At 48.9% G+C, this 24,554-nt stretch overlaps 1 protein-coding gene across 3 annotated transcripts in view; it reads right to left on the reverse strand.

Annotated features, from left to right (window-relative positions):
• Positions 1 to 7,324: 7,324 nt before the first annotated feature.
• The window catches only part of RUSC2 (RUN and SH3 domain containing 2), a 67,346-nt gene continuing 50,116 nt past the window's right edge, over positions 7,325 to 24,554 (reverse strand). For all 3 annotated transcript variants that reach the window (XM_087419538.1, XM_087419536.1, XM_004443253.3), the window contains 11 exons: positions 18,111 to 20,195; positions 12,887 to 13,510; positions 12,463 to 12,648; positions 12,154 to 12,294; positions 10,917 to 10,993; positions 10,529 to 10,703; positions 10,334 to 10,439; positions 9,593 to 9,639; positions 8,355 to 9,177; positions 8,122 to 8,259; positions 7,325 to 8,037 (listed from right to left, as the gene is read on the reverse strand). In XM_087419538.1, the coding sequence (XP_087275664.1) occupies positions 7,836 to 8,037; positions 8,122 to 8,259; positions 8,355 to 9,177; positions 9,593 to 9,639; positions 10,334 to 10,439; positions 10,529 to 10,703; positions 10,917 to 10,993; positions 12,154 to 12,294; positions 12,463 to 12,648; positions 12,887 to 13,510; positions 18,111 to 20,127 (4,536 nt within the window). In that variant the 5' untranslated portion in view covers positions 20,128 to 20,195 and the 3' untranslated portion in view covers positions 7,325 to 7,835. The remainder of the gene's footprint in view (positions 8,038 to 8,121; positions 8,260 to 8,354; positions 9,178 to 9,592; positions 9,640 to 10,333; positions 10,440 to 10,528; positions 10,704 to 10,916; positions 10,994 to 12,153; positions 12,295 to 12,462; positions 12,649 to 12,886; positions 13,511 to 18,110; positions 20,196 to 24,554) is intronic.

Here is a 24,554-nt window from a genome sequence, read left to right on the forward strand (position 1 = left end):
AGGCTCAAAGACTTTAAGTGATTTGCCCAAGCCTGTACTGTTAGTCCATGCTCTAGTCAGGACTAGACTATATGGCCCATTTTTAAAGTCCCCTGTGTATAACTAATAAATCATCCTTATTCAGATTCTGTTTTTTTTTTTTTTTTTTTTGGTGAGGAAGATCGGCCCTGAGCTAACATCTGTGCCCATCTTCCTCTATTTTATATATGGGACACTGCCACAGCATGGCTTGATGAGCAGTGCCTAGGTCTGCACCTAGGATCTGAACCTGCAAACCCCAGGCCGCCTAAGCGGAGCGTGCAAACTTAACTGCTACACCACTGGATCGGCCCCGTTGTATTCTTTTTTTTAATATTTTGACTTCTTGAGCTACTAAAAACAGAAAAGTGTATTATTTTTTTTTTTGGTGAGGAAGCTTGGCCCTGAGCTAACATCTGTGCCCATCTTCCTCTACTGTGTATGTGGGACGCCTGCCACAGCATGGCTTGATGAGCAGTGTGTAGGTTCATGCCCGGGATCCGAACCCACGAACCCCAGGCCGCCGAAGTGGAGCGTGCAAACTTAACCACTACACCACTGGGCTGGCCCCAGAAAAGTGTATTAAAGTCTACCAATACCACTGTTTCTGATCATTTCTACTTCAATTCCCTCCATCCCCACCCCACCTCTTTGGATATCAAATGTGCAGATTTGGGTTATCATAATCCTTGGTTTATGATACACTCTCATCACTGGTCCATGCTTTAATTAATTTATTATAATGTGTAATAAAAAGCACTTATGAAACCACCATCCCCAATGAAAACTGAGACCTTGACAATAACATACATTTAGCTGTATGGTCCCCGCCACGTTGTCTCATTCCATGTGAGGTAAGCATCTCAAACTCATGTTTTTCATTCCCTTGCTTTCCTTTTATGTAGTTTTATTGCATCCCTATATTTTAATTAAAAAAATTTTGTGTTGTATGTGATCTTTTTTTTTTTTTTTTTTTTAAAGATTTTATTTATTCAGTTTTTCCCCCCAAAGCCCCAGTAGATAGTTGTATGTCATAGGTTCACATCCTTCTAGTTGCTGTACGTGGGACTCGGCCTCACGTTGGACGGAGAAGTGGTGCCTCGGGGCGCTCCCGGGATGCGAACCCCAGGCCGCCAGCATCAGAGCGCGCGCACTTAACCGCTAAGCCACGGAGCCGGCCCTGTATGTGATCTTTGAAGTTATTTTTTTCACTTCTTGTTTCAGTTTTGGTGTCTCTTGATCTGAGGAGTTTTTTCCAAAGGTCTCATGACTTTCTTCTTCATCCTGACAGAAGGGACTGATGCTTGTCTAGTACTGACTTACAATCAAATGATTAACCTGGGGTCTATAGGAAATTTTTGTTTGTTTGATTTTTTTTTTTTAAGATTTTATTTATTTATTTATTTCCCCCCGAAAGCCCCAGTAGATAGTTGTATGTCACAGCTGCACATCCTTCTAGTTGCTGTATGTGGGACGCGGCCTCAGCATGGCCGGGGAAGTGGTGCATCGGTGCGCGCCCAGGATTGGAACCCCGGGCCGCCAGCAGCGGAGCGCGCGCACTTAACCGCTAAGCCACGGGGCGGCCCAGTTTGATTTTTTAAATTGAGATATATTTGACATATAACATTTTATTAGTTTCAGGTGTACAACATAATGATTCGATATTTGTGTTTATATGAGATTTTACAATTCCTGGTCAGGATCAAAGGCAGAACCACAGAAAGGTATAGACTGCCATTGTGGAGACCCAACAGGCTGTGTGGAGTGGGCAGGGCACTGCTGTGGCTTTCCTAACTGGACCTTCGTCCTGTAGATGGGTGTAATCCCAGTAAAACATTTCTCTCTGCTGCCACATTCAGCACTGGCCACTGGGTGTGGCAGCTCCCATCAGGAGCAAGTTGTGGTTGGGCTACCATGCTGACTATCCCCTAGAAGGAGGCACGGAGGTAATGAACATTCCTATGGGCCCTTAGCTAGCTCTTTCACACCTTTCTAAGATTAGAACACCCTTCTGATCCTCAGGGACTTAGAACTATTCTTTACAAAGATGGAAACAATAATAGTAACAGGCCATTTCACCAATAGGAATGGGCCGTTTCTTCACAAATTATAAAACTAATTGAAACCTGTTTCCTAACCTGCATTAACTCATACCCTGATTGTAACTGTCATGGTCTTTTCGGCAGAATTTGTTCCTAATCTGTAGCCTAACTTCAAATTTTAACCTTTCCATTTCTCAACTTCACAGACTCTTTCCCCTGAACTCCCAACAACCTGTTACTGTCCTTAACTCTTCTTTTCTCCCATTTCCACCAAATTCCAACCAAACACTGTGAATTTCTATTTAGTTAGCACTAACATAAGCTAGACACTGGGCCAGTTGCTCTTTATGCCTCATCTCATTTATCTTATCCTACTCAATGAGGTAGTAACGTCTAGTTCCCCATTCTACAGATGAGAAAACAGGCTTGAGATGAATCTGGCGAAGGTCCATATCTATCTCTAGTGAAGTTAGAATTTGACCTTTTTTTTTTTTTTCTTTTATGTTATAATGCCTTTCGCTGTAAGTAAAAGAAAACTTAAAGTGGCCTTAACAATAATGAAATTATTTCACATAAAACAGTTGGTTAAATTCAGTGGCTCTACATTATCGTCAAGGACCCAGGCCTTTCTACTCCACCATCCATCCTTGATGTAGTCAGCTTTGTCCCCAGGTTAGCCTAGCTTTCCACAAGGTTTCATGATACCTGCCAAAGTTCCACCATCACGTCCACAGAATTTCTAGAGGCAGGAAGACATCACTCCTTGTCCATCTCTCTTTCCCTAATTTGTTGTGCATCTTTTTTTTTTTTTTTGCTGAGGAAGATTCGTCCTGACCTATCATCTTTTGCCACTCTTCCTCTTTTTTTGCTTCAGGAGGATGAGTCCTGAGCTAACATCTGTGCCAATCTTCCTCTACTTTATATGTGGGCTGCCGCCACAGCACGGGGATGAGTGGTGTAGGTCTGCACCTAGGATCCGAACCCATGAACCCAGGCCGCCGAAGCGGAGCATGCCGAACTTAACCACTAGGCTACGGGGCTGCTCCAGTTGTGCATCTTTTTTAAGAGCAAAGAAACTTTTCCCAGGGCCATCCCTCATCCCAGCAGATTTCCTTCCCCTCAGTGTCCAGAATGCCACAGCCCATGCCTAACCAGTCATTGGCAAGGGGAATGGGACCACTAAGATGAGCTTTAGACTAAGCAAGACTCATTCCTAGGGCTGGCTCCAGGGTTCCCCGAAGTGCCTGACTGCTTGGCAGAACAAGACTAAGGTTCTGTTAGGAAGAAGGGAGATGGGGGTAGGGAATAGGGATGAGGTGTCCAACAAACAGTGTCTGTTACAGAATCCAAAAGTCCAGGTTGTTAACCTTGATGCACTACTGCTGGTCTGGGCTCTCCCCTCAGCTCCCACCCTCACTCTGGCATATTTCCTCAACTGTGAGCCAAGTTCCCTCAACCCTAGCTCTAAATGACACATACCAAGGCTGTCCTTGGCAGAACAGTGAGGAACATGAAATGTATTCCTTGGGGCCCAGTGCTCTTGTGCAATTCCCGAGAATTCAGTGACACGTGCTTGGTCAGCCCAGGCACTGTCACAGTCGGGATGGGGAGAAGAGCAGAGGCTCTGCCTCCTGGAAAGGTGGACCAACCCAGTCCTGATTCAGCCCTGGAGCTGAGTTCTAATCGTGTTCCCCGCCCCCTCAGATCTCTTCTTCCTGGTCTGTATTTCTCTTCTCTTAGAATTTGAATTGCTTTCTTAAATTCTAATTTGCCTCCTAGTCTTAAACCGCAACATTACCCTCATATCTCCTTCCCTTGAACTCCCACAGTAAAAAAAAAACCCACAGCCACTGAATTTACTAACCATCCATTGATCGCCCATATGTGTTAGAAGCTTAGAGACAGTATTAGACAGACAATAGAGAAGGAAATAAAGTTTTAGTAGCTGTGTGCCAGGTGCTGGGGTAAGTTCTTGCACACACACTATCTATCTGACTTTACCCTTAACAAACAGCACCTTGGTAGGTTAGATTATTTTAACCTTCATGGTAGAGCTTAGGGAATTCAGGCTCAGAAGAAGTCAAGTCACCTGCTCAGAGCAGTAGGGTCGGCTCAAGGCCACAAGCTATTAGGAGCCCGTGACTGTCTGACCTCACCCCCTGCTCTTTCCTCTACCCTACCATTCCGGCTTCCTGGTCTTTTTTTGTGAGGAAGATCAGCCCTGAGCTAACATCTGTGCTAATCCTCCTTTTTTTTTTTTGCTGAGGAAGATAGGCTCTGAGCTAACATCTATTGCCAATCCTCCTCCTTTTTTTCCCCCCCCAAAGCCCCAGTACATAGCTGTATGTCATAATTGCACATCCTTCTAGTTGCTGTATATGGGACGCGGCCTCAGCATGGCCGGAGAAGTGGTGCGTCGGTGCGTGCCCGGGGTTCCGAACCCGGGCCGCCAGTAGCGGAGTGCCACACTTAACCGCTAAGCCACGAGGCCGGCCCCGGCTTCTTGGTCTTGATCGTTACAAACACACTTGCACACATTCCTTTGAGCCTCACAACAGTGCGAGGGAGAGTAGTAGTATCTGCATTTTATAGATGAGGACAGTGGGGTTCAGAAATACTAAATGACCCGCCCAAAGTCACATGGGGCTCAGCTGTTCTGACTCTTTCATAGTGTACATTCTGCCACTGCGGAGTGTGCCTAGCAGAGCATGGCATATTTGTTGAATGGATGATGATCCAAATTATAGTAGGAATCCAAAAAATCATTCCTGTTAAATTACATTATTGAAAATAAACTTAATGTCACTGCCTAGAGGTCTCTAGTTTCCTTTTTTCCCCTATGACCTCCCCCCGGGCTCTGGGCTCCCCTCAGAGACCCCCTTTTCCCAGGAACTGCATTACCTTCACTCAAGACTCACAAAGAGTAGAATCCACATCTCCTCAGGCAGGTGCTCAGACGGGGGCTTAAGAAGGAAGGGTCCTCTTTTGAGACAGAGCTGAATGAACTTCACAGTTGTTGCTCTCCCACCTCCCACCTTAGGGCTTCCTTCGGTCCTGGCGTGGGGAGGCTGTACTCAGCCTCTTCCCTGCCCACAGGTGGCAGGACTGCGTTCTGGAGTAGACAGACCAGTGAGCCTCTGCTCTCCTGTTCTGCTGGCCTTGGCCCTGGCCGTCATCTCACTAGCGCCCCTCCCCTCGCTCCTCCCTTGGCCCTGCCTCCTGCCTCTGGCTCGGCCCCATTGCCCTGGACACAGTACACACAGCCCAGAGCCTCGGCTCAAAGGGAAACAAAAGGAACTGCCTGGGTTCCCACGGCTATGGCCAGCACCTTCATACTGGGGCTGAACCCTCATTATATCCCGGGGTAACACTTCTACCCAGAGCACACCCAGCTTGCTTCTGGGAATAGGGGTAGAGGGATAGGAGTTGTGCCCCTCTAGACCTCCGGGGCCAACTGGACATAGCAGTTTGGGAGGCTCAGGGCTGGGATATCTACGGTGTTGGATAGAAAAGCAAGGGAAATGTGGTAGCTGGGCCTGCCACAAAGCTCTGTGTTGTCTTCTCCTTGGTAACAGGGTAACAGCAGAGGGGAAGGGTTCAAAACCCAGACAGAGAACTGAGAAATGCCTGCTCCAAATATATACACAGCTGAGTCTAGAAAAGACTAGGGCTTCAGAGATCTCTGCTTCTGCTTCTGGGGATGGGGGGTGCAGAGGGACTCTGGAGGTGAGTGGGTGAGTCCTGTACTATAGGTACACTGGACACTGCCCACTACTTCGGTCCAGCATGGGCCAGACCTATGGGCAGGCAAATGGTCAGCTACTTCGAGGCTCTCCTGGCCTGGCCTAGCCTAGCCCCCTGCCCGTTGCACACTTCTGCCTCGCATTCGGCCTCCAAGATCTCCCGAGGTTCCCAGAGGAAGCCTGCATGTCAGGCACGCGCACGAAAGGCTCAGCTCCAGCATGATCCCTGGGTACACAGGTATGTACACAGGTATGAACAGGTGCCCCCATACCACAACACGTGTCCCAAACACTAACAGAAATCTTCCTTGCCCCTGCCCACCCAGGTTTTGTACCCCAGGCACAGTTCATTTTTGCCAAGAACTGCAGCCAGGTCTGGGCTGAGGCTCTGCATGGTTTTACTCAGTGGCGTGGGGGACATGGGAGTCAAGAGCTGCCAAAGGAGGCTAAGGGAGGAAAAGACGTGGAGCAAGCCTGAGAGCCAGAGCCAGAGCCAGAGCCGAAGGCCGAGGAGCCAGAGCTGGGACAGGAGGCGGAACGAGTGAGACCCAGATAGCTGAGGGGTCTGCAGTGGGGTGGGAGTGGGGAGCCTTACGTCTGTGTGGCCAGGCCTGGGGGTGGCCACGAGTAGCATGGCTGTGGGTACATGGGATGTGAGGTTGACTGCCAGCTCCACCTCCCTGGGAGCTTGTTAGAGCACAGGACCTGAATTTGATAGCCCTATTTTTCTTCTATCTGCTTCTCCTCACAAGGCTTCCCCCTATTCCATGGCTGACAGAGATCCTCACAAGTTCTTCAAGTCAGGTGAGAGGAGGTGGGTAATGACCAAAGGCGTGGGGAGGCGCCCAGGAGGTCTTCACTCAGTATCCCCTCCCCCAGGCTTCACTGGTTATGTGCCCCGTGCCCGCTTCCTCTTCGGCTCCAGCTTTCCTGTGCTCACCAACCAGGCACTGCAGGAATTTGGACAGATGTATTCATGGGGCAGACCCCAGAAAGATCCCAAACATCTCCCCCCACTTTCCAGGACCTACTCTCAGAATCTGGGCCTTTTACCTAACTACGGGGACCATGTGCCAGGTAAGGATAGCCCCAGAGGGAGGCTTTGGGGACTGGAATATTGTGTGTGTGTGTGGGATAGGTGGAGGTGGTTTAGGGGGATGGAACTAATAGATATGGGGGGACCTCAGATCATGTGGTTCAGCTTTACCATAGGGCAGAAAAGGAAACTGAGGTAGCTCACCCTGGGGAGTCAGGACCAGATTTTGGAGGGTCTAGGCAACATGCTGAGAAATAAATGGCTTTTCCATGCCACTGGCTACAAGTGACAGACTCTCTTGGCCACACAGGGTATAAGTTCCAGTTTGGCCGCACATATGGCCATCTCACCCATGATGCTCTGGGCCTCAGCACCCTCCAGCAGCAGCTCCTGGTGTAGGTACCTGGACCTCAAGTTCTCTCTTCCCTGTTCATCCTATCCCAGCCATCCTTTTGGAAGGAAGCGAGGTGGACCAGAGGGTGGGGGGAGCCACAAAGAGAATGGTTTGGAGGCCGAGCACCTTTTTTATTAATAGGTGTTATAAATAAATAAATAAATACACAAACAGAAGCCTGGGCTCCTCCTCCCTCTTTTGACCACCAGGCACTGGCCACAGCCTATTTACAGCTAGGGGCTTAGAGATCTGGCCCCAATACTGTCACCCCGCCACCTCACCACCTGGCCTAGGGAACCCTGCAAATGGGCCTCCAGTCACTCCCTCCATAGGGACATGCTTGTCTGTACCCATGGAAGGGCTGCCCCAAATGGGCTGGGGAAATCCTGGCAGTCCAGTGCTGTGTCCCTTCCCTCCTTTCCTGGGTAGAGGTCTGGACAAGGTCACTGGGACAGTTAAGGGGGAGTGATTAATACTGAGCACAGGGATATGTGGCCCCCAGCTCTCAGTCTACTCTCAGTAGCCAAGCCAGAGGGAAGGGCTCTCAGGCTCCGAGTCTGGGGGTTATGAGGGTCCCTGAGGCCACCAGCATGCACAGGGCCTCAGTTTTGGCTGCTTCTGGGGATTGGACTTGGAGTTGGGGTCAAGGTCACGTAGGCCAGAGGCACCAGGCCTGTGTCAGCGCCATGGCTGCAATGCAGCCAGTCTCCTCTGGCTGGCCCCAGCACCCGTAGGATATCTCCCTTGTGGAAGCTCAGCAGTCCAGGGCCTGTGGCCAGATGGTGGCACAGTGCCTTCACCTGGCTGGGGAAACAACAGATGAATGTCAGAGAAGCCCCACCCGCAGCCAAACCCAGCCCCCCAATCCTTCTGTCCCCCAGGACTCACCATGGAGGCTTAGAGGGCAGGGCTGGAGAGTGTGGCTCCTGCGGGCTCTCCTTGGGCTCTGGCTCCTGGCGGGCACCCACTGTCTGTGCCACTAGTTGGAACATGGACTTGTCCAGGCTCAGCCAGTCTGACGGTAGCCTAGGGGACAGCAGCTGGGGCTCTGGCTCTGTCTGTTCCCTGGCTTAGATCAGGTACCCCCACTCCCTTCGTGTACACCGTGGGCTGCCTCTTACCTGTTTGTGGGCCGGGCTTCCCGCTGAGCCTTTCGGGACCCAAAGAGGTGTCCCCACTTGATGCCCCCAGGTGAAGGCCCTGAGGCTCCTTCCTCATTTTCTGCTGGGGGGGCAGTGGACCCCTCCCTCTCCCGACTGCGTCTCAGCTCAGCCAGTACAGAATCAGGGGGGCTCCCCATCCAGAAGGGCCAGCCCCTGTCCCAGCCCAGGGTCTCCTCAGGAGCAGGGCAGGCCTCAGCTCCCTCCACTACTCCCTCTCGGGGAGGTGGCCCCCCACCTCCGGCCCCTTTCTTTTTCTCACTGCTGCTGCCACTGCTGCTATTGCTGCCACCTCGGGGGAACCTTGAACCCTCAGTGGAGCCATCGATGTAGACCTGGGAGCTCTGCATGAGCTGGTACCACCAGCCAGCCTGCCCACCTCGGGACCCCCTGCCACACCCTGAGCCCCCAGCATCCTCTGCTGCCTCTTCTGTCTCCTCCACTTCCTCCTCATCTTCTCCACCTTCTGGGGCACCCACACCCTTCACCCGCTCCCCACGGGCTGCCCTGTCCACGTCTCTGGGGCCCTCCTGGCCCCGGGCCTGGGCCAGCTGCAGCGTTGAGTGGGCAGACAGCAGCAGGTTCTGGGACACCCGCAGCAGCTCCTTGTGCTGCCGCTGCTGCTGCCCACTTTGCAGCAGCCGGTGCTGGAACAGCAAGTCGAGGCTGAAGGGCAGCAAGGCCAGGGGCTGTAGCAGCAGCAGCAGCTCCTCAAAGAGGCCAGGGCACACAGTATGTGCTGCGCTCAGGAAGCCCCATGGCTGGTAGTGGGTCTGGATGATATCTAGGGGAGAAAGAGAGAGGGACTGAGCCATACAGACAAGCAGAGCCTGGTCTGGCATGGGCCTGTGAAAGTCAGCCTGGGCAGAGCCACCGCAGACTGCTGCACAGGCTGGGTAGTGTGCCACTTAGAAGTACGACAGCGTAAACGATGCCTCTTCAAGTTGTGTGGTACATAAACTCCACAACCTTAAGTGGAGGCCCCGAGTTTAGAGGAGAGGTGTTGGGGTTCCTGGCCACCCTGACTTTCAGACTGCCTGACTCCAAGGCTCTAACACAAGCCCAAGCTTTGAGGATGAAAGCTTGTGTGTTCCCCTCCCCACCTCTAGCATCTGAAATGACAGCTGTGCCTCCCTCTTCTGAGCCTCTGAGATCTGGCCTATACTGAGTGCAAGAGAGAGCAGGGTTCTGGGCATTACCTTCGTGGTTATAGAGGTGATTAAACCAGAACTCCAGAGACCGGATGCTGTAGGGACAGGAGAAGAGAGTTGAGTGTTGTGTGGATATAGCCAGATGATAAGGTACAAAGGAGACAGACCCAGGGCAGAGGCACAGGTGAACATCTCCCTTCTATGGCAGGGATGCTACCTGGTTCATTTCATGTAATAAAGTTCTAGAAAGTCAGTGGGGATGTAGGGAGGGGGTGAACATGTGATTCATAAGCCAATCACTTCCTAGAATGGAGCTGGCTTGCGCAAGACCCGAGAAGTCAGGGCAGCTACTGAGGGAGAGTAAAGGGTAGCTCAGGGCCAAAGGAGATGACTGAGCCCATACTTGAGAAACATGAATACTGTGATGTGGGTCCCAAGGTGGACTTGGGGTCAAGCAAGATTTTGAAGCAGTGCTGGAATTGAGAGGATCAGAGTTTACAATATTCAGAGAAACTGAGAACCTGATTAATTTCCAAATAAGCCAGATTATGGAATTATAAAAGCAGAAGACCACGTTGGTGATCAGTGCCAGAGGGTCGTGGGTATGGTGGGAAACCAGAGACCTACTGAGAGAGGCTTTAGCTAGGTAGGGAGAAAGTGAGACTGGGCCCTGGCCACAGATCCCGCAGATCCCCTTTCTGTCTCAGTCTAGGGAGTTGGTTGCTCAGAGGTGGCTGAGCCCAGGGGAAGAGCCAGTGGTTTGCAGATCTCATTGCTCCACATACTTACTTGAGCAGGCCAAGGATGAAGGCATTGAAGCGCATGGTATGACTGGTGAGCTCTGGGAATTGGCTGACTTTGTTGTAGAGGCCGTGCAGGACCTTGGTGGATGGGCCTGGGAGGAAGCCAGAGTTGAGGTCACATGCCCAATCACTGGAACCCTAAATTCAGCCTAGGGTCCCCCTCTTGCCACCCAGCACTTACCTAGCTGTGTGGAAGCCTCAACCACACTCCATGGCATGTTCTTACGTTGCCCGATGATGACATCTAGCACAAAGGCCTTGAGCCCGTCCTCCAGCACAGCCCGGACCGCAGGGCACAAGTACTTCAGAATCAGGTGGCCTACATTGGGGCTCACAGAACTATTCCCCAGCTTTGCCTGCAGATGCAGTAGGGAAGTACAGGGAATCATGTGAAGCCGGACCTTGGTCCTCTCCGACTCTCTTAATCAGCCCTAATGGTGCTTCTCTTGCGATCCGCATCCCTAAGTACCCAACTCTGGGCTCTAGATGCAAGAAAGCAAGGGAAGATGGTAGCACAGAATAGGTGAGGGTCAGCAGGGCAGAGCTGAACTCTCCAGTTTCTTGCCTACCTTCACCCCAGGATCCCGGCTTGTGCCAAAATGGGCCACGATGAGGTCCACAGCAGTGTTAACAGCTTTCACCAGCCCTGCAAGCAAGAATTTGATGTGACAGGTCCCTAAGCATGTCCCTGGGCAACTCAGCTGGGACTGAGCCCTCAGTGGAGAGAGGAAAGGGCTTCCACACTCTCTTTCCCTGCACATGGGTCTCACCAAGGCACCAGGCCCTGGCCCCTACCTGTTTTTGCCTAGTTCTCAAGCCCCTCCTGTTTTCACCTGCCAGCCTGGATCCACCTCAATGATTCCATCATCAAGGCCTTCAACGTCCTCAACTTCCTTGCCCTCTTACTCCAATCCTAGATCAATCTAACCATCTGTCTTCTCCACTCTGAGAAACCAGGCTGCTGGAGAAAGTCCAGGGCCACCCCCATCAGTGACTGACCAGGGGACTTCTTTGATGTGCCTCTACTATGCTCTCAAGTTGCTGTGCCAAATCTTTACCCCTCTTCTCAAGCCCTTGGTTCTACTCCACACAGAGAACAGAGGCTACTGATCATGAATTCAACTTCCCTTTCCATCCAAAAGACATAACTATATTATATCTATCCTCTCTCCCACCTCTTCCCTCCCCCCCTCACTCCCTCCACCTTGGAGGAAGGTGGCTATTGTACCCCTTCCTGCCCAAGGTTCTTCCCTCTTCCTAAGCTTTGACTCTCCCACTCTGCCTCTGCAAGGGACCTTGGCTTCATCTTTCTCCCTTTTCACAGGCTCCTTTGCTTCAGCCCACAGTTATGCTCAATTCTTTCCCACCATCTTTAAACAGCTCTCTCTCTTAGTTCAGTGGTCCCTTATTTGATAATAAGAGTGGTTCCTTGTCAGTCCATTTCTCAGTAGATGTTACCAGCACGCTTACCCAAGCTGCTGGGCCCTGTAGTACCTAAACTCCCCGGATTAGAGCACGCAGGCATTGATTTATGACATGGCAGTCTCCCTCACCATCCTTAGCTCCCTGAGGGAGGAGACTGAAGCCTCATTCTTAAGCATTTGATAAATGACCCTGGCCCACTCGCACATACTCAAAACACACAGGACACAGACTTCTCTTGCCCCAATGCCTGTGCTCTCTAAGTCCTCCCAGAACTTGGAGTTCTAAGACAGGGAACTATTCAGGAGGGCTAGTCAGTAGGGCAACAGGCACAAATAGGTACTGACAACAGAATTCCCGGTTTGAGCTGGGGGTAATATTCACCTTTCTTCTGAAGCAGGTCAATGGAAATGGCCTCTGAGTTGCCATCTGGGGACAGACAAAACTCAGCTGGAGGCTTCTCAGTCAAGGAAAAGGGGTCTTGGAAGTCAGGGCAAGTCAGTGGTAATGGCTTTACTATTTGACCTGGAAAGAAGAGAAAAATCAATCCTGAGCAACTCTCTTTCCAAGAGTTGCAGCTCAGTTCTGTGCCTTATACCCTGAGGTGGGTTCCTTTGGGACTGACCCCTTCTCTAGCCCTTCCCAGCTGTAGCAGAGCCTGCCCTGGGTGTACTGGGGACTTTGCCCACACACCATTCAGCCGGCAGTTCAGATGGCCAGCAGCACTGAGGGAGCCAGGAAACTCAAAGATGGGGTTCCTTCGGACCAGCCGAGCTTCCTGTGGCCTTCGGTCTAGGCTCCCTGACAAGCCAGGTGGCCCTAGTGGGTTCTTCCTCCTGTATTCCCGCCACTTGAGTGCTTGAGGGGATAGGTGGTTGGCTGAAAGCAGACAGATTAGCAGAAGAGACAAGTAAGAGTTAGCAGGAGACAGCATTTCATCTCTACCCAATGGGTCCATATAAAACATGAGGATTGGGAGTGTGTGGATATTATCCACGGATGCTGGGGAAGGAGATGCAAACATTTTAACCTTTGACCCCAGGAGAGAGTATAAGAAACCATTCAAAGGGGAGGTGGAAGTGCCTGGGGTCAGGGGGGCAGGCAGTGAAGCTCATACCGTTACTGGGTCTGGAGGCCATGCTGCCCTCACCACCTCCCCGGGCCAGGCTCTCTGCTCGGCTGAGGCTAGATCTCCAGGAGCCCAGAGGAGGCAGGCTTCCTGTCCCATGGAGCCGGTACTCAGCCAAGGTCAGTATCTTCTGATCTTCCTTCTGTGGCTGCTGGGAGGTGGCAGGCTGGACAGCAGGAGGACAGGAGTGGCTCCATGGGGGTGGGCTTTCTGTGGCCTGCTCTGAGGGAGGGGAGCATGAAGTGGAAGCAGAAGAGTCGGTGCTGGGCCCAAAGGGGCCAGCACTTCGAATGGGGGAGTAGCTGCCCAGGGGTGACGGCCGTGAGGTTTCTGGCTCAGGGCCACCTTTCCTGGCACCTCTGTTGGTGGATGCTTGTGACTCCCCTGAAGGAGCTGGGGCTGGGACTTGAGCACTCGGGGCAGCCAGTGGGGCAGGCTGCTGTGCACGGCTGCAGCCCGAGAGGCTGTAGAGCTGGGAAAGGCTGTGGAGGGCCCGGGCCTTGGCCAGCTGCTTGGGGAAGTGGTGCTGGAACACGAAGGGCTGGATGGGCAGCGTGGTTGGCCTCTGCTCCTTGCTGTAGCGAAGGACTGGTCGGCTCTCAGCAACACCCCCTGTGGCAACAGGGATGGAGAAGGAATCAGACAGACACTGAAACCCGCATGAGAGGAAGCAAAGAAGCAGACAGGAGCTGATGCTCACTGTGGAAAAGAGAAGGGATGGGCAGGACCCAGGTTGTAGGCACTGAATGGGGTAGGGGTAATCCAAGCGGGTGGAATCTGACACTGCTCCCCCTTCTTTTGTAAAACTTTTCCTACTGTTGTTATGATACTGAACTGTCTTGTACTCTGACCCTTTCTTCATTTTTTTGACTTCAAAGGTAAGTGTATCTTAAGGCTCAATTCTTATATCTCACTTTACACTTTCTCCCCGGCACTGCTCAAGTTCATGCATGCACACAGATGACTCCTGAACTCACAGCTTTAGCCCGACCTTCCTCTTGATCTCTAGGTCACTGTGCTTTAGGGTGCTGCTTTCACTTAAAAGTTGCTGTTTAAAAACAGTTAGCCTTTCTCCTATCTCCTGATGACTTCCATTTCTGTCAATGGCAGAACCACTACTTTCTTTGTTTCTAAGGCCTAAAGACTTGGAGTCAGGGTCCCAGATTTTCAGGGTCAAGATCATCATCCCTTGTATCCTCTCAAGTCAGCACATTTCATTCTTGAGGAAATCTAACCATAATAAAATATTTCATTACTTGCAGCCAGAATCAGCCCCCTGTTACCGCTATCCACCCACTCTCACTCTTTCATGATCCTGGCATTGGAGCCTCAGAGTCCACATCTGCTCCCTCCACAGAGAGGTGTGTTTCTCAAGACTGGTCCTCTCCTGTTCTTTCAGCCAGTCTTCAGGTCAGCGTCCCGCAAAACATGGGGCTCAGAACTAAACACAAAACTCTAGGACACTGCACGGCAGGAGTGTCTGTGTATGGGCAGTGCTGATACAACATAGTGCACACTGTAAACACCTGAATGGACACAAGGTGGCGCTATAAGCATCCACACCGCCTAATACCCCAGGTGTGGCTCATTAGCACAACTCTGCCGCTCAACAAGCCTGAAGCAGGAATCTGTATCCTCACTTGACAGATGAGGGTACTGGAAATTTAGAGATTAAGTCATTTGCCCAAGGTAACACAACTAGGAAGTGGCAGAGCTAGAATTCTGCCTAAGCCAGGTCTAACTGTTGTTCTCTCTACTACATTGTACTACACATGAAATGGTATCAGGCCATGTTTTCCTATCCCTCATCTTTTCCCACTTATTTACTTCAGGGAGTCTTAAGGGGATGGTGACCACAGCCCCATCAGGAAGGTGTTTCAGAATCACTCCCAGGGGGCATTGTCAAATTGCATGCTCCTGTCATCCCCAGTCAGTGCTTAGAGAGCAACTTTTGTGATTCTCCCTCGCTATGCTCCAGCTATATACTTCCTTCTGTCCTTAAACATGCCAAGTTCGTTAACATCGCGGGGCCTTTTGCACCTGCTGTTCTTTCTGCCCGCAATCATCTCATTGTTCAGGCATCAGCTCAAACATCACCTCCTCAGTAAGACCTTCTCTGACCACCCCAGCCCCCTCTGGCAAGTCACACTCCTATCTCATTACCCTGGCTTATTTTCTCCTTAGCATTTTTTCACTATCAGAAATTATCTTATTTGTTTATTTTCTATTACTCCTCATAAGGGCTCCAGAAAGCAGAGTTTTTTATTGCTCATTGTTGTATCCCCAGTGCCTAGAACAGAGCCTGGTACATAGTAGGTACTGAATAAAGATTTGTTAAATGAATGAATCCCCACTGTCACCGTTGGTTCAAGCTAGTTTCACTGCATCCAGAATCTTCTTACATAAATCAGCTTGCTTCCTAAAATACCAATTTTATTTGATCCCCTGTGGCCCCTACTGCCAGCAGAAGATGATCTCCTCAGCCAGGTAGGTGTCCACACCTGCCACAAATTACACTGCTCTCCCCTCAAACTTCCACACCTGCTATCCTTATTGACACCACTCTTCCCAGCCCATTCCCATCTTTAAGCACACTGCTTTTCCCGCTGGGAATGTCTTTTTCCTTCCCACTTACTTAAACATCAGATTTCAAGGCTGAGCTGACCCTCCCAACTGTAGCTTTATTATACCCCCTATATCAAGTATGTTTGAATTAGACTGTTTATTCCTACCCTTTTTAAATCCTCCCTGCTAAGTTCCCAGGATAGGGTTTGAGGCAGAGGAATAAGATCAGGAAAGAAGGGGGACCTACTGTGGGGAGTTGGTCTCTGTTCTACCCTCAGGGAACACAGAGAATAAGTTTTCTCACTTTTCTATGTGACAGCCCTTAAAAAAACTGGAGACAGAGACCACATTCACCCAAGCCTGCTCTTGTGTAGGTGACATGGCCCCAGTCCTTTAGTTCCTTCTTAAAATGGAGTGCCCAGAACTTCCAGGTAAGCACTGACTGGTTCAGAGGAGAGGGGAACTGTCAACTCTTTCCTTCTGGAGTGTATGAATTAATCCAGTCATTTTCACTTTTTGGAAGCCCTTCCAGTCTGCTGACTCATTCTGAGTTTGCAATCAATTAAATATCCCAAATCAACTCAAGTACAGCTTATATATCAAACTTCACATTGGTCTCTGCTTTATTAGTTTTGTTCTTTCCACATTTGGTGAGATCCTTTTGAATCTTGATTCTGCTGCTCAGGATCTCAAAGAGATCTCAGCTTCTTTTGTCATTCGTGAATTCATGGAATTGCCGCTCATTTTTTGACTAAAAAATAGTTGTACAGAATCAAGAGAAGAGCCCTGTGGTAGAACACTGGAGACTTATGCAACAGAACAGCATCTTGATACGAAAAATCTTATCTAATAGAAAAAACACTTTTAATGCCTGTCCTCTCACCTTTGACCAGGATTGTTCTTGCCCTCAGAACAAGGTATATCCCCTGTGCCTAGATACACCCCAGCAGACACTGCAGTCTAAGGGAGTGGGTTCCAAAGAACTCTGGCCAATCCCTGCTGTTTCTGACCCCCTCTTCCTTAGAAACCCCCCAAACCCCAGGCCCCAGGGGCAGCTCTGCAGTGTATGTTCAAGAGCGTGAAGTCTTCTGATGGGCTGTGATCTCCCTGAGGGCAGAGATAATACCATTTATGGTTTTTTACCTTTCCTTTGAGAAGCCAACAGACCCAACCTAAGGCTACAGCACAGCAAATTCTCCTTGAGCTCCCTTTCCTCCCAAACTCTCTGAGATCTGGCTTCTGCCCTCACTACTACTCCCAAATGTTGCTCTCGGATTCTTCAGCCTTAATCTTAGTGATTTCTCTTCGGAAATCACTTGTGGAACCTAACTCTTTTTGAAACTTTCTCCTCCTTTGGTTCCTGTGACTTCTCTCTCTTCTAGTTTTTATTTTCCTGGCTAATTCTTCTCAGTCTCCTTTGAGGGTTGCTCTGCTCACCTTAAATCACTGTATCCCCAGGGCTCTGTCCTTGTTCCCTTTATAACTCCACACATTCTCCCTGGATGCTCTCATCCGCTCACAGCTTCAACTACCACTTTTATTCCAATGACTCTGATCATAGTGGCCTCCTGACCTCCAGGGAGACATCCTTTCCAATCCACCTTCCACCCAAACAACCAGTGATCTTTCTAAAATGCAAATCAAAATGGGCCACTAAACTGTTATAAACAAACAAAAAAAATGCCACTTCCCTGATTAAAATCCTTTAATAGTTCCATCCACATCCCACTATGGCTAAACCAAACTATCTGCCGTTTCTGGAAAGCATCAAGTTATTCTGTGCCTTTGTGGTTTTGTATAGACTATTGTATGAGCCTAGAATGTTCTTCTTATAAGTCTCCACAAAGCCTATTCCTAATCGTCTTTCTAGACTGTGCTTAAATGTAAATTGTGTTAGCAGTCCTTCTCTGACATGTAAGTCTGTTTCGATACCCCTCTCATAGACCAGGACCACAGACCGCCATCTCTGCGTTTTAATTATCTGCTTGCTTTTCTGTTTCTATCCTTAGAATTCCTTGAGAGCAGAGAATGTCCCTCTCATTTCTCGATCATCAGCACCCACTTAATATAGAGCCTTAATAAAATAATTACTTAAAGGTAATAAAATAAATAGGGAAAGAGCTGGCCTAGGAGGCTTAAAGGTCAAGTGTCAGGTCTCAGGATCTTTGAAGAGTGACTACAATCACTGATCAAAGAATGAACTTCACTGACACCCAGCGTGGTGTGCCTACTGGGCGTGTCCCTTGGCTGTTGGGCATATCCCTGAAGCACTGCAAATTCCTAAATGTCCCAAACTGAACTCATGCCTTATCCCTTTTCCAGTACATCTACTTCTGTGTTTGCAGTCCCTATCCACATATCATCACCTTTCCAGTCACCCAGGCTTAGAATCACAACCTTCTGAGGACTTCCTTTCCCAATACCTCAGTCTCTAAGTCCTGCTGATTTTATCTCCTCAGAGTGTTTTTTAGTGTTTTAGTGTTTCTCCTCCTTCCCCCCATTACCACTATAGGACATACCCTGGACTGGAAAAATGATCAATCTAGGCTGAGGAACTTCTACCAGTATGGATGGGTGCTTGGCAGGGCCTTATCACTGAGAAGCCCATGCATATATCCTGGTATTCTCCAGCCTCTAGGTTCCTTACCATCAGCTCTGGCTCTTGCATCCCTCTGGGTATGGCTGTTGGCTGAGCTCCCTGGGAGAGCAGGCCCTGGATCCATCAGCTGGGTCAGGTGGCCTTGCCCAGCAGCTCTGAGACCAGCAGGTGGCATCTCACTGGACTGGGGGCCCTGACAGACCTGGGTGGACCAGGGCTCTGGCCCAAGTAGGTCCATGCCTGGCCCCAAAGACATGGGTGGTAGGCTATGGCTACAGCGAGTGCCCTTATCCAGTGGGTCCACCCTATCTTGTTGGGTTTCTTGGATGGGTGAGAACTCCTGGGAGGAGTCTCCAATGCTCACTCGAAGTGGGGGGGAGCCAGAGCCTGCGACTTTCTTCCGGCCCCTGGCGAGCTCAGCAAAAGAAGTGACCCGCCTAGGTGAGGAGTTAGGCCCAGCCAGGGCTGCAGGGCCCTCACTCAGGCGCACTGGGCAACTCAACATGCGTTCCAGTGAGCCCAGGCGAACAGGAGGGCTTCGCTCAAGGCTGCGATCATAGCTTCGAGAGCGCTGACGTCCAGTGCTAAGGTTAGGGGGTGAAGTATTAGTGTACACTTGCCCCTCGATCACAGCAGGACCCACGGGAGCTGCTGCTTCCTCTGAGGAACCCACTGCTTCTTGTTCCTCTGGCTGGATTTCTGGCTTCTGGAATAGGTAATACTCAGAGGGCTGGCTAGGGCCAGGGCCTGGTGCAGGACTTATCTTCGTGTGTTCCTCAGAGCAGCTAGTAATAGAAGAGCCAGCTGGGCTTGGGGATGATTGGGAGGACAGGTCACAGGTGACAAGTTTATAGTAATTCTGTGTGGCTACAACAAGACGGGCCTGGCTCTGGAAGCAGGCTGTGAGGTCAGCCACAGCTGGGCAGGGCTCACAGTGTGGCCGGTAGGAGTTGCAGTTGGCATCGAGCTCAGGAGATGAGGCATGAGGACAACCATAGCCTCCTTCCCTTCCTCCACTGTCAGGGTGGTGGGACTCACAAGACATCTTAGACTCAGCTGGGGAGGTTTGCAGGTCCAGGTAGAAGGCGCCAGAGTCTGAATGGCTGCAGAAGGAAGAGTCACTGCAAGATTGTGGGGCTGAGTTAAGATTGGCACGGGAGTTGCCATGCATCTTGTTGTAGAGGGTGCTGAAGGTGACCAGCACACCATCTGAGCTGTTGCAGGAGGAGTCACTCACATAGCCCATGGACTGGTCAGCCGCCTCGGACTGACTGGATGTGCTACTGCAGCGGCAGTGCTGGGGTCCTGAGCCTGAGCATCTGGGGTTCCTTGGGGATTCATCTGAGCTGAGCTTCCATTCCTGGTCAAAGGAAAAGCCAGAGGTATCACTGGCTCCACCCCCACTGCCACTCCCACCAGGTCCTGCACACTCATCTAGCTCCATGGTCTCTGCTTCCAGCTCTGGCCGGCAGCAGCGGCTAGTGCTGCACTGCTGGGTATCCAAGGTGGTCACTGGCTCCCGTTCCTGCCCCTCCACCACTCCAGCCCGACAACGTGTTGACCCCCATGGCCTGCCCACTCTGGGGCCAGGTGGTGGCAGCTGGAAAGAGGATAGCTGGAAGGCGGGCTGGCCAGCCCCATGCAGGTGGAAGGACTGCTGGATGGCACTATCACCAATGCTGTCATTATACAGGTCACCAAATCCTGGCTCGGCCACACCATCCTGCAGCAAGAAGGGATTGTGTCGTTTAGGGGCCCCGGGGCCTCTTCCATCCTGACCTCTACTCTTGGTGCTGTCTGCAGACTGCGCAGATCCCCCTGGAGCAGAGGGCAGACTGTTGTACAACAGGGAGTCAGCTTGTCCTAGGTCTTGATCAGGCGGGGGGATGCCCAGCTCAGGCGGGCAGAACGGATTGGGTCTTATGCTCCCACTACCTCCACTTGCCCCTCCACAGCACCGCCTGTCTGGCACTTGGCAGTGCACCAGGGGGATATGGTGGACGATGAGGGTCTCTCCAGTCAGCTTTGGGGGACTATCCATTCTGGAAAGTTCGAACAAGGGCATCAACAGCACCAGACACTGCCCCCGGAGCCCAGTGGGGCAGAACACATTTCATCAGGAGACCTTGGCACCTGGAGAGAGAGGGAAAGAAAGGGAACCTAATGTCACCTCCCTGGAAGTCAGGGACATGCCCTTCCCCATATCATTTTCAGATGCAGAAGAGCCCAAGAGGAGAAAAGACTCAGTCAGGATGGAGCTTGATAACACAGCCCGACAGGGCAGAGGTACCCCACCACACTTTCTGCATTGCACAGGTCCAGCTCTTGAGTTCCCCCTTCATTTTAAGTTCACCATGCATCCACTTGTGCCAACAGGCCAGGCCCCTTTTAATGCCACATATGAAGGTCTGGGGATCTCAGGGACAGAACTTTCTCCTTCTCTTTCAAGGACCCTGTTCTTAGCAGTAAAGGATGACTAGTCCTAAGTACAAAAAAAAGTATGAATAGTGACATAACTAAGAAAAATCCACCTAGAATGTCAGAAAGGGTACTAGGCACTGAGGGGATATAGAGATGCCTTAGACACGGCTATAGCATGCAAGTTTACAGATATACGAATAATATATCATGTACTCATAGCAATAAGCTATAATTTTGCTAAAAAATATTTTTAAATATACTATATCTTTTGACTCCTATGTCATCTTGAACCCCTTTTCTCCTCCTCTGAGCCCCAGAATCTCTGTCCCTCTCTGATGGCTGTGGGCTAAGGATATGCTCTCTCCTGACTACTGTACTGGAGCTTCTTGAATGCAGAGACCGTGCTGGGCATGACTGACTGCAAGTATGGCTGATGCCAACCTCTTCCTTCTCAATGGGGGTGGGGTCTACTTTTATCTCTTTTGTATCAACCTCTAGCACAACATCACATAAGGCCTGGCAAACAAGAGAGGCATAATACATTCTTAATATTTGTCTAGCTCAGGGCACAGACCTGAAGTGCCCAAATTCTGCCCAGTTTTAGCCTAGAACTTTCACTACGGGGGTCCCCTAGAAAGTCTTCTCTTCCCAGTTTTACCTCTGATAGGCTAAGGTAAAGTTCTCCCTTGTTCAAGGTTTCCTGGCTCCAAGAACACAGAGCCCATTCTGAGCTTCTCTGGTCTCTTGGCTGGACTGTGGCAGAATGGCCTCCTCACATTCTAGTCTCCTGTGCTACCAAGTTCAGGTCCCAACAGTCTTCACTCCCTCAGACTCCTCATATCTAACTTCTCCTAATTCATTCATTTCTCTTCCTTCCCTTTTTATTCCTATCATTTTCTTTCCACCCACCGTGAGTCTAAATCCCCCATTGCCTAAGTTCTTCATCATTTAGTTGAAGGCTTAATACCACCAACTTTTAAAATTTTAACTCATTTAGATCATAGGATTACAGCTCTTCATGTGGAGTATATAAAGAGCTAGGCAAGTCACACATGCTCAAGGACATGAACAGACAATATATTAAAGAAAAAATCCAAATGGCTAATAAATACATGTGTGAGGGACACAGTATTAAAATATAATTATTTGTGTTAAGTTAAATTACATTAAAATTAAAAAGCAAGTATTTACCACCTTTCTTCCTCCTTTCGTTTCTGAGAGTGATGCTCCTTTATTGGACTTCCAAGCCTTTGTGTGTTGATTGGGGTAATGAGTAGGTATGAAGAAAGGCAGAAACTAGAGAGGCTAAACTGAGCTACAAGATTAAGAATTAGAAAAGAAAACATAGGAGTAAATCTCTGGATTAGGCAATGGTTTCTTAGCTACGACACCAAAAGCCCAAGTGATAAATGAGAAAATAGATGAAGTGGACTTCATAAAAATTAAAAACCTTTGTGCTTCAAAGGATATCATCAAGAAAGTGAAAAGACAACCCACAGAATGGGAGAAAATATTTTCAAATCATATATCTGATAAGAGACTCCTGATTAGAATATATAAAGAACTCTTATAGTCATCAATAAACAATAAAAACATATAACCCAACAAAAACTCAACAATAAAAAGACATATAACCCAATTAAAAACTGGGCAAAGAACCTGAATAGACATTTCACCAAAGACAACACACAAATGGTCAATAAGCACGTGAAAAGATGCTCAACATCATTAGTCATTAGAGAAATAAAAACCACAATGAGATACCACTTCACACCCACTACAATGGCTAAGATAAAAGACAGACAATAACAAATGTTGTTGAGGACGTGGAGAAACTGGAACCCTCAAACATCACTGGAGGAATTATAAAATGGTGCGGCCATTTTGGAAAAACAGTCTGGTAGTTCCTCAAAATGTTAAACATTAGAGTTACCATATGACCCAGCAATTCTACTCCTAGGTATATCCCCAAGAGAAATGAAAAACATATGTTCACACAAAAGCTTGTATATGAATATTCATAGCAGCGTTATTCACAGTAGCTAAAAAAGTAGAAACAACCCAAATGTCCATCAACTGATGACTGGATACACATAATGTGGTCTATCCATATAACAAAATATTACGTAGCAACAAAAGGAATGGAGTACTGATACATGCTATAACACGAATGAACCTCAAAAAGGTAAGTCAAAGAAGCCAGTCATAAAAGGCTTTTTTGTATGATTCCATTTACATGAAATGTCAAAAATGGGCAAATCCACAGAAAGACAAAGTAGATTAGTGATTGCCAGGGACTGGGAACTGGGGAGTGACTGCTCATGGGTACAAAGGTTCTCTTTGGAGTGGGTGATGAAAATGTTCTGAAATCAGACAGTGGCGATGGTTACACAAGTCTGTTAATAAAATCAAAACTACAGAATTTTATGGTATGTGAATTATATCTTAACAAAGCCATTATTTATTTATTTTTTTCTTAATTTTATTTATTTATTTATTTTCCCCCCAAAGCCCCAGTAGAGAGTTGTATGTCATAGCTGCACATCCTTCTAGTTGCTGTATGTGGGACACAGTCTCAGCATGGCCGGAGAAGTGGTGCGTCTGTGCGCGCACGGGATCCGAACCTGGGCCGCCAGTAGTGGAGCACGCGCACTTAACTGCTAAGCCACGGGGCCGGCCCTGATTTTGGGTTATTTTTAATTTTATTCTTTTTGCTTCATCTGTATTTTCTAATTTGTATATAATAAATACCCATTATGTACATAATTTAAAGTTTTTTTTCTTTAAATGCTACAGATACTGTGGGTTCGGGGCTTGGGGAGGGAGCTTCCCCTTACACATGTTACTGGGTTTCCCCAGGGTCCAGGCCATAATCCAAGGCCTAGACTAAAAGGACCATAGAGAACGTTCTTGTACATATAGCAGTAATTTTAGGAGTACCTATTGGCTACAGCCATCACTTGATCTTCAATGAATACTCTCTATCCCCGCCCCCACTTTTAAAGCACCATTTTCAAGAGGCATTTACAAGTATACACACATAAGAATTTATGATTTTGACTCACAGAACCATTACTGGGTCATATATGCATTCAAATGACAAAACAAAGTGACACACAGAGTCTAGAAAGCTGATCCTCTAAACTAGGGATAAAGAACAAACGGATATGGAAGGTGATGAAGAACCTAAGAACCTTTGGCTGGAGGGTGCTGGTATTATAATATTATGTTTACATGTCTGTCCCCCAGACTAGAGTGTGGTTCTTTGAGGTCAGAAACTGTGATACAGTCAACACTGTGTCCCTACACAGAACCTACACAGTGCTTGAAACACGGTAGGTGCTTGGTTATTTGTTGACTCCTATTTTTTTTTTTTTTAAAGATTTTATTTATTTATTTATTTTCCCCCCAAAGCCCCAGCAGATAGTTCCACGTCATAGCTGCACATCCCTCTAGTTGCTGTATGTGGGACATGGCCCCAGCATGGCCGGAGAAGCGGTGCGTGCCCCGGATCCGAACCCGGGCTACCAGCAGTGGAGCGCGCAGACTCAACCGCTAAGCCACGGGCCGGCCCCTGTTGACTCCTATTTTACCCATTTAAAAAATTGACTTGTCTTTTTATTATTGAGTTGTAGGAGTTTTTTATTTATTGTGGACACAAGTCCTTTGTCAGACATAGGTCTGAGAATATTTTCTCTCAGCCCGTGGCTTGCTTATTTGTTTTCTTAATGGTGCTTTTTAATTAATAGAAAATTTTAATTTTATGAAGTCCCATTATGGAGTTTTTTTCTTTTATGGTTAAAGTTTTCTGCGTCATGAGAAATCTTTGCCTATCTCAAGATCATAAAGAAATTTTCCTGTTGTTTTCTAAAAGCTGTATAGTTTTAGCTTTTACATTTAGGTTGTGTTGAATCCTATTTTAAGTGTAAAGCTCTTTCACTGGTTGATTTCATTTAATTTTATATTTTTGTATCTCAGAGAAGGTCTTATTTCCTCCTGATCTCCACACAACCAGAGGAAATGCCTAATAGTTCCTCCACAGACAACTCCAGTTCAGCCAACTCAGGTGAA

This window comes from Ceratotherium simum, chromosome 29 (genome assembly GCF_057802395.1).
Source record: "Ceratotherium simum simum isolate JZ-2026a chromosome 29, ASM5780239v1, whole genome shotgun sequence".
In the NCBI taxonomy this organism is placed as follows: domain Eukaryota; kingdom Metazoa; phylum Chordata; class Mammalia; order Perissodactyla; family Rhinocerotidae; genus Ceratotherium; species Ceratotherium simum.